The sequence below is a fragment of the Brassica napus genome, chromosome A7 (genome assembly GCF_020379485.1).
Source record: "Brassica napus cultivar Da-Ae chromosome A7, Da-Ae, whole genome shotgun sequence".
NCBI classification, from domain to species: Eukaryota; Viridiplantae; Streptophyta; class Magnoliopsida; order Brassicales; family Brassicaceae; genus Brassica; species Brassica napus.
Genome location: NC_063440.1, coordinates 19,697,562 through 19,707,305, shown reverse-complemented (window position 1 = coordinate 19,707,305; position 9,744 = coordinate 19,697,562). Strand labels below are relative to the sequence as shown.

General features: G+C 33.7%; 1 protein-coding gene across 1 annotated transcript; it reads left to right on the top strand.

Annotated features, from left to right (window-relative positions):
* The first annotated feature begins 3,948 nt into the window (after positions 1-3,948).
* On the top strand, positions 3,949-7,981 carry LOC106356929 (indole glucosinolate O-methyltransferase 1-like). Its single transcript, XM_048735754.1, has 5 exons — positions 3,949-4,520; positions 4,655-4,965; positions 5,064-5,128; positions 5,262-5,496; positions 7,801-7,981. The coding sequence occupies exons 1-5, from the start codon at positions 4,051-4,053 to the stop codon at positions 7,869-7,871; spliced, it is 1,152 nt and encodes a 383-aa protein (XP_048591711.1). The 5' UTR covers positions 3,949-4,050; the 3' UTR covers positions 7,872-7,981.
* Positions 7,982-9,744: the final 1,763 nt, after the last annotated feature.

The following is a 9,744-nucleotide window of genomic DNA, read 5'->3' as shown; positions in this document are numbered from 1 at the left end:
TAAAATACGATGATATCATGTTTCACGTACGTTCCTCGTAAAGTGGAAGTAAACTTCGCGTCTTATTACGAGGAAACTATTACGTGATTTAGCGAGGAAATTTTGAATCCACAACCTTTGTAAGTGACACACGTTTTTTTTTTGCACCTAATTAATTTGAATCCACCAACTTTGTAAGTGACACACGGAGATTATTGAAGTCGGATTTCCAGGGATACTGAAGCTGAAATGCGTCCTCTTGAAATGTGAATGGTTCGACCCCGTCGTCAACAGAGGTGTTCGGTCTAACAAATTCGGTGTTGTTGATGTCAACGGTGGACGACGGTACAACAAATTCGAGCCTTTCATCTTAGCTTCACAAGCAGACCAAGTTAGCTTCCTTCCATACCCTCGGATGAGAGATTCAGGTATAAATTGGTTAGCAGTGATCAAAGTAACACCTCGAGGACGAATCATCAGTGGAGAAGAACCACCATTGCAAGAAGAACAGATAATGAAGTCGAGAAACCTGAACAAGAAATAGATGACATCCTTCTCATTGATCCGCATAATCACGAGTACGAAGATCTTACCGATGATGCCACAGACGAAACTGTTGAAGACGAGTTTAATGAAAATGAAGACATTTCTAGTGATGACGAGAATGTCGATGAATCCGATTGATGTATTTTCGATTTGTGTAGTTTGTTTTATGAATAAGGTAATGTGAGAGTTTGTTTTATGAATAAGGTAATGTGGGAGTTTGTTTTGTGAATAAGAAAATGTGGGAGTTTGTTTTATGAATAGTAAAAGTGGGAATTGTGGTTTGGAATATATGAATTAGAAGATAAGGAATTGTGGTTTGGAATGAAAATAAAGATAGGGTTTGGAATATATGAAGTAGAAGATAAGGAATATGGGTTTGGGGTTTGGGGTTTCGGATTTTAGGGATTTAACGGAATACTCGTTAATTCCTCGTATGTTGACGTCGAACTTACGACGAATTCCTCGTTTATTCCACGTAGGAGAGATTCGTCGTAAATACCACGTAGGACAAATTCGTCGTAAATACCACGTAGGAGAGATTCGTCGTAAATACCACGTAAAATAAATGATGAACGCGGCCCACTTTAATTCCACGTAGGACGGAATCGTCGTAAAAACCACGTAACCAAAATCGTCGTAAACACCTCGTACTGTAAAAACTAGAAAAAAAAAAAAAAGAAGAAATATACTCGATTTTGTGTAGTTTGTTTTATGAATAAGGTAATGTGAGAGTTTTTTTTTGAATAAGGTAATGTGGGAGTTTGTTTTGTGAATAAGAAAATGTGGGAGTTTGTTTTATGAATAAGTAAAAGTGGGAATTGTGGTTTGGAATATATGAATTAGAAGATAAGGAATTGTGGTTTGGAATGAAAATAAAGATAGGGTTTGGAATATATGAAGTAGAAGATAAGGAATATGGGGTTTGGGGTTTGGGGTTTCGGATTTTAGGAATTTAAACGGAATACTCGTTAATTCCTAGTATGTTGACGTCGAACTTACGACGAATTCCTCGTTTATTCTACGTAGGAGAGATTCGTCGTAAATACCACGTAGGACAAATTCGTCGTAAATACCACGTAGGACAAATTCCTCGTTTATTCCACGTAAGAGAGATTCGTCGTAAATACCACGTATGACAAATTCGTCGTAAATACCACGTAACCAAAATCGTCGTAAACACCTCGTACTGTAAAAACTAGAAAAAAAAGAAAAGAAGAAATATACTGGATTTACATGTGGCAAGACTTCCAGCAATTATATTACTTAAGTCTCACCAACATAAATTCCAATATCATCTTCTCTTCCTTTTTTCTCAAATTTTTATAATTTGAATAGGATTGGATTTGAGAGTATGATGTGAGATAGGGTGTGATTTGGGAGTTTGGGTGTGGGTTGAGAAGGAGAGTTACAGGTATATTTATAGGGAAGCTTTCCTCGGTAATTCCACGTAAGCAAAATCGTCGTAACGTCCTCGTACCTAAAAACACGGGCCTTTGTAATTCCTCGTAACTTCCTCGTATAATAAAACGCGGGCCTTTGTAATCTCTCGCTGTTTCGTCGTAAAAAAAACACGGGCCTCTGTAATTCGTCGTAAAATTACGAGGAATTTGCGACGGAATGTAATCTTATATATACACCCCAAGCGCTCACTCTTTCTTTCCTCTCTACTTCCTCTCCACTTCCTCCCTGTTTCGTTGCAATGGTAAGCCTCTCTAATTCCTCTCTAATTTGGTTAGTTTAGGTAGATTAGGTGGTTAGTATAGGGAATTTAGATAAGTTTACGGATCTTATGTTATTTAGTGTTGATTAGGTGGATAATGTTGGAAAATATACTGTTGACGAAAATTTAAAAAACTAAATTTTTTTCTCAGGTTCGAAAAGGTAGACTTACTGCCCATTACATAGAGATGTTCGGTGAGCCGGGTAATCGTTTAGACCCGTCGTCTTCATCAGCTCCCGGTTCTTCGGGACAAGAGACTGTCCCCGAGACTCAGTACACTCAGAGAGTCTTTGGGTCTTCTTCTTCTAGAGGACCATCGGTTCCTCCTCCCCCGATGACCATGCGACAACGAAATCCTATTCCAGGCGAGTCAACATCCGACACACATGCCGAGGCGGATGTAACGGCGAGGAGTGATGAATTCTATCGGGCGATTCACGACCCTTAGTTCTTTTTAATTTCGGTTCTTGTATTATGAATTCAAAACTTATTTATATATAAAATATTTTGGTTTTGATTTTTTTAGAATTTTAATTTTATTAATAATTTAAATAATTTAAATTATTTTTTTAATTATAATTTTTTATATTTCTGTAAAATAACGAAACGAAGTAAATTCGTAGCTAATTTTGCGACTTATTTACGTGGAAGCTTAACGAGGTTTTTACGAGGAATTGTTTACAAGGAAATGACGTGGAAAGTTCACGTGGTCTTTACGAGGAAAGCTATCAAGGTATTTACGTTTACTTTACGAGTATTTACTTTCGAGTTATTTACGTGGGTTTTACGAGGAACGTCTTTCGTGGTATTTACGAGGAAATTTAGCGACGTCCTTACGTGGAAGCTTTACGTGGTCTTTACGACGAAATATTCCTCTTCGCTTTTACGACGAAATTATTTCCTCGCTATGTTACGACGAATTAGCGAGGATATATGTGTTACGACAAACGTATAACGACGAAACGGGTTTCCTCGCTAATTTCTCGTAACACTGCTTTTACGACGAAATCACGAGGAAAACTGCCCTCGTAAAACTTGTGTTTTCTTGTAGTGTAAAAATAATGTTAAAATCGGTAGTTTGTGAATCTAGAGCAATATTATGTTGCATGTATAATATAAATTTATTTGCAAAGATAAACTATAGTATATACATGAGAAACACAAATGTTAACATACACATAGATCACTGTTTTTAAACACACTTAAAAATAGTTTTTCCTAAAATCTAGCAATAAACAAGGCACAGTAATGAAGCGATTTGTTTTGGTGATGGTCCACACGCCACTCCCAATGCTCTCCATACACCTTATTTTCTCGATGAACACAAATGGAGTATAAACATTAATGTTTTTTTTGAGAAAATATGAACATTAATGTTTAGACAAATGTAGACAATACGCTGTCGGCCGATGCATGCTCCGTAAAAATAAAATACTCCCTCCGTTTTATAATGTAAATAGTTTTAGCTAAAAGCACAAAGATTAAGAAAATTATTATGTTTTAAAAAGTATTGTATATTAAATAGGTTAGATATAACTTAACCAATCAAAAATAAGTTTATTTAATTTGATTGGTCACACTATATTCAATAAATGTAAAAGTTACCTAGAAATATGAAAACTACTTACATTTTGAAACAAAAAAATTTCCCTAAAACTACTTACAATATGAAACGGAGGAGTATTAGACATAGTCTTGGTCACCATTCCAAATCTAAAGCCGGTACACTTGGCTTGAGAGTTCTCCGATCCCTATAAAATGGAATTTATTGAGAGAGTTAAAAACCATACTCTCAAACCACAATAATGTCATACCATTTTCAAGGGCCCGTAACCACTAACCCTAAACAGGTTTTAACCAAAGAAGAACAAGTAGCCGACGAGAACATGGTGAGCTCGCAAGCCGAGAGTATAGTTAACACTCTGGCTTTCCCTATGGTTCTTAAAGCCGCCTTGGAGCTCGGCGTCATCGATACCATCGCTGCTGCAGGCAATGGCGCGTGGCTTTCACCCTCCGAGATAACGGTTCGTCTTCCAACCAAGCCAACGAACCCGGAGGCACCGGTTTTGCTGGACCGGATGCTGCGGTTACTCGTCAGCCACTCGATGTTGAAGTGCCGTATGGTAAAAAGCAGAGAAAAAGGTCGAACCGGAAAGATGGAAAGGGTATACGCAGCCGAACCGGTTTGCAAGTATTTCTTGAAAGATAGTGACGGTTCTGGTTCTCTCGCGTCTTTGCTCATCATGTTCCATGACCAAGTCATTTTTAAGACTTGGTAAGTGCTTCAGTGATGTTCCTTACTTACTTGAAACCGGTTATTAGCTTACAAATTAAACTGATTCACAGAAAATGTTCTATATCCCAGAGTAAATGAAAAACTGAAGAATTTTTTGTTCTTTACTTTCGTAGGACAAAGCTCAAGGATGTGATACTGGAAGGAAGAGATGCGTTCAGCAATGCACACGGCATGAGAATATTTGAATACATTAATTTGGACGAACGATTCGGTGAGCTATTTCACCAGGCAATGTCGGAATCTTCCACGATGGTCATGAAGAAGGTGCTAGAAGTTTACAGAGGTTTTGAAGGTGTTAACACTCTCGTGGATGTAGGAGGAGCAAATGGCACCATATTAGGTTTAATCACATCCAAGTATCCTCATATCAAGGGTGTTAATTTCGACCTAGCTCAGGTTTTAACCAATGCTCCATTTTATCCAGGTACAAAACTAAATAAATCTTATACTGTAATTAAAAGTTTTAAATTGGAGTGTTACTGTTAGTAACTACCTCCTAAACTTGTAATGTTACTAATATAGGAGTTGAACATGTCTCTGGAGACATGTTTATAGAAGTTCCAAAGGGAGATGCCATCTTTATGAAAGTAAGTTATACATATAAAGGTTTTTTTTAATTAAAATAAGTTGCATATAAATATATATATATATAACTTTTGAGCTCTTCGAGGTTTACTGAAGTCTATCATTTCTGGTATTAAATGGCTAAATTATCGATAGTGGATATTACATGATTGGGCGGACCAACATTGTATTAAGATTCTAAAGAATTGTTGGAAGAGTCTACCGGAAAAAGGGAAAGTGATCATTGTAGAGAGGGTTACACCAACAGAACCAAAGGGTGGTGACTTTTTATCTGACATTATGTTCGCTATGGACCTGCTAATGTTGACACAATGTTCGGGTGGCAAAGAGAGATCTCTTTCACAATTCGAGAACTTAGCATTCGGGTCAGGTTTTATTCGATGTGAAGTCATTTGTCTTGTGTATTCATATTCTGTTATCGAGTTCCGCAAATAGATGTGGCATTTGAAAAAGTAAAACAATAATTTGGTTGGTAGTCTGAAATCAACATTGCGGGCTAAAAATCATATAATGATTGTGAGGGTTTTTCTTAGTATTTGTTAGTGAATTTTATTGCATGCAGTATTTTTACGGTATTGGTTTCGCTATCTTAATGCATAGCTAAGTTTAAATGAATCTTGAAATCAAGAACGATACTTAGGTTCACTCCGTGGTGAACAGTTAAATTCACCTCATCATTTATAACCAACCAAAGTGCCATGTAAGATTAATTAAAAAAAAGTAATAAAATTTAAAAAAATAAATAGCTGAGAAAAACAATACCGACGTTAAAGCTATCTGCAAAACCTGAAACTCTAAAAATAAAAAATCTAAACCATAAATCTAATTAATAGCAAAAAATAAATGAATTATAGTCCAAGTTATTAATCAACACTTTAGACATGTAATTTGAAAATTCAGTTATTACTATTTATGTTGTAATATTTAAGTTGTATAAATTCTATTAAGTTTGACCATATTTTTTAAATACAACTTAAATTTAATAGTTTGTTTTAAAGCTTAACTAATTGTATATTTTTCTCAAGATATAAAATTAAATGTATTTTAAAATTTAGCTATTAGTTTTTGTTTTATAATATATTTTTGAAATAAAAGTTTAATATAAGTTTGTTTATTTTTCGTGATAATAATAACATTTATATTTTCATGGTTTTCAAAATAAATATTTTTAATAATCTATTTTACTTTGAAAAACAAAAACCAAAATCTAATGTTACCATTCAAGTTTTTAGAAAATCTAAATTCTACAGCAAATTCAAAAATCAAAAACTAAAAACCAAAATCTAAAAACTAAAAACCAAAATCTAAAAACCAAAAACTAAAATACAAAAACCATGTAAACAATCATCACCTTAGAGTTTTGTGTTTAAAATTTAGGATTTGAGGTTTATGGTTTAGTTTTTTTAAATTTTGGGTTTTGTAGACGGTGTTAACGTCGGTGTTGTTTTTTTCAGCCATTTTGTTAATTGTATTGCCTTTTTAACTAATCCTACATGACACTTTGGTTGGTTATAAAAAGTAAGGTGAGTTTAATCATTCATCCATAGGAGTGAACCCAAGTATTATTCTGAAATCAATCCTCTCTTCACCTCTCTGCGGCTCTGCGCTAGCTATTATACCGATATATTTATCAGTGATCTTCATTAGTTTTTCCAACCAACAAAAACCTTGGCAAACTAAACCGATTTATTTTAACAGTTGCATACCACGATGATAGGGTTGGGACAGACATCTACAGACAGTACGGAAAATAAATTGAACATAACAATAACAAGCCAGTTTCAGTCCGGCTTTACACTATCAAATCCGATAAAAAAACTGTTGCTTCCAGCCCAATATAAATCAGGGCTGACACTGTTCTTAGCTTATATCCTAATCCAATTACATTGGACATATAAACCGAATTATATGTTCATCATATATTCCACTCGTTAATTATCCAACGCTCTTCCAACTTGAGGAAAATAAAGATTTCCAATATACAACTTGTCGAATAACTCTTAGAATTGTACCTGTCTGAATGTCTTTGTCAACACAGCTGCCAATAAATCATTGCAAAATAAGAAATGTAGTTTTAGAAAGAAAAAGTAAGGATAAGAAAAGACATTAATGGTAGCTGATGAATCTTTGCAAAAATTCAAACAAACAAACAAGTTGGACGTTAATTTTTTCATAGCCCATCAACTTTGTCTTTGGCTATTACTATGGTCATTTATCTTCTTCAGTTTCCGCTCTATTAGTCTATAATAATAATAATCACTAACATAATATATAGAGTGCTTCATGGTTATATATAGAGGACCACATGCGTAACTATATTGTTCATACGGACTCTAATCACAAGGTCTATGAGTTTACGTAGCAAGACCTGAATCATCAACCACCACTCCTCCCCCCTACATACGGGTTAATCATAATATACAATTATACATTTTCAACAACGACAACAAAGGATATTTTCTTGCTTAATCCCTATGATCTACAGATATAGTGTTCTTCTATTCGACATAAAGTTTCACGTTCACTCTTTAGGACCTGTAGTTTTCATATATATTGTTTGAAATTTGACTTTTTGGTTAATCCCAAAAGAGTCCGTACCCCATACTTTCTACATGCCATCATGCCCCTGAGAATCCAACCACACCGACGACTGTACCCGTTTTATAACTCGCAGGCTTTGGTCGTTGCGAGTTTATTTGCCGTGCCTATTCTTTCTCGCTTATTGAGTTTCACAAATTGATTTGAAGTTTGCAAAAATAAAAACCACTACTAGTCCCATGAATACTATGTACCAGTAAGATCCTATATGTTTTGATGTTTATCTACCAAAAATAAAAGCAGAGAACTTCTTGTTATTATGTGTAATATATATATATATATGTGTGTGTGTGTAATAACATTAAAGAGCCAAAATTTAGCAAAAAAAAATGAGAATTGTCTAGCCGAATGTGTCCGTTTAGATGGTTGATGTAGAGCTAGTAATAGGATATTTGATTCTAGATAAGCTTTTGGTCCAAAACTGGTCTGTAATCAATATTATACTCCTTTTATCAAATTTTTAAAATTTATAATCTATTTATCTATACTATTAGTTGTGAAGTGTTTTTTCGCGGTGCGTTAAGACCAGTAATTAATAATAATCGCTAACATAATATATAAAGTGCTGCATTATTATATTTAGAGGACCACATGCGTAACGATTTTGTTCACAGTGGAAGCTAATCACGAAGCTCTATGAGTTTACGTTGCAAGACCTGAAACATCAGCCACACGCACCACTCCCTCTACATATGGGTTAATCACAATATAGGCGTGCCTACAGTGTATTGAAAAAGGCATTCGCCTTAGGCCCCCGAATAATATTACATTTTTAGGGTCCCAAAATTTAAAAAAATTTCTAGTTTAGTTGGTTAAATTTCTTTCTAAAAAAAACTTTCTATGAGAATCGAATAACTTAATTTCTAAATCCATATATTTTTTTATAGGACATAACATTGCATATTTACGTAATAAACTTATTTTTGTAAGTGTTAAACTTATGTATTTCGCGAAGGTGATATATCGTATTAGAAATTTTTTTTTTTATAGTTGTATGTAATTTTTTTTTTTAAACTTGCCTTAGGCCCCTAAAACCTTTCGCACGGCACTGTTTTCGACAACGACAACTAAAGATATTTTCTTGGTTGATCCCTATGGTCTACAAATATAGTGTTCTACTATTCGACATAAAGTTTCACGTTCCCTCTTTAGGACCTGTAGTTTTCATATTGTTTGAAATCTGATTTTTTGGTTAATCCCAAAAGATGCCGTACCCCCATACTTTCGACATGCCATTATGACCCCTGAGAATCCAACCACCACGAGTGTACGAATTTTATAATTTATATTTTAATACACCAAAAAGTTTTTTTTTTAACTTTCTCCAAAGATGAAATCTAGACTATGTTAAATTAACTCTCTTTACCGCGTCTTTAATGATATTCTATTTTTCAATCTAAAATTAAATTTATACAAAAAATGTTCTAATTTTACTCTATAATAAAGTTAAATGTGATTTTACTCTATAAACAGAGCAGTTTATTCAGTTTTTCATCATTTTATTTTTTCCTATAAAATAGAGTATCATTGGAGTATAACTCAACTCTATTATAAAATTATTCTATTTTAAAAAAGATAGAGTGAACCAACTATTTTTAGTAAAAAGGTAACTCTATTAGAGATGGTCTATAGAACACGATTTTCCCTTCAATATTTTACTCTAAAATATAAATCTCTCTATATTTTTTCTATAATAGAATAACTCTATTATAGAGACGTATCATTGGTTTGAAATAAATTCAACTCTATAATAAAATTAATCTATTTTAGAGTAAAATATAGAAAGAAAAATAATGTTCCATTGGAGATACTTTTAGAAAATCATTTTTTCAACGGAGATCGAACCATGACCCTTTAAATTTCTGTTAGGTAATCTAAAATTTTTAACTGTTATTTAGAGTAACATTATACTGAAAGTATCTAACATGGGTATTTAAATGAATTAAATAAAAATAATATAATATTGTTGGGTATATTATAACACCTCCAATATGAGATATCCACTAAGGGCCTAACTGGT

Excerpts from the sequence above, each read along its gene's own strand:
- LOC106356929 (XM_048735754.1), top strand. The coding sequence starts at position 4,051 with ATGTCATACCATTTTCAAGGGCCCGTAACCACTAACCCTAAACAGGTT. Across the intron at positions 5,129-5,261 it reads GAGATGCCATCTTTATGAAA|TGGATATTACATGATTGGGC; the intron begins GTAAGTTATACA and ends AATTATCGATAG. Across the intron at positions 5,497-7,800 it reads GAACTTAGCATTCGGGTCAG|GCTTTGGTCGTTGCGAGTTT; the intron begins GTTTTATTCGAT and ends TATAACTCGCAG.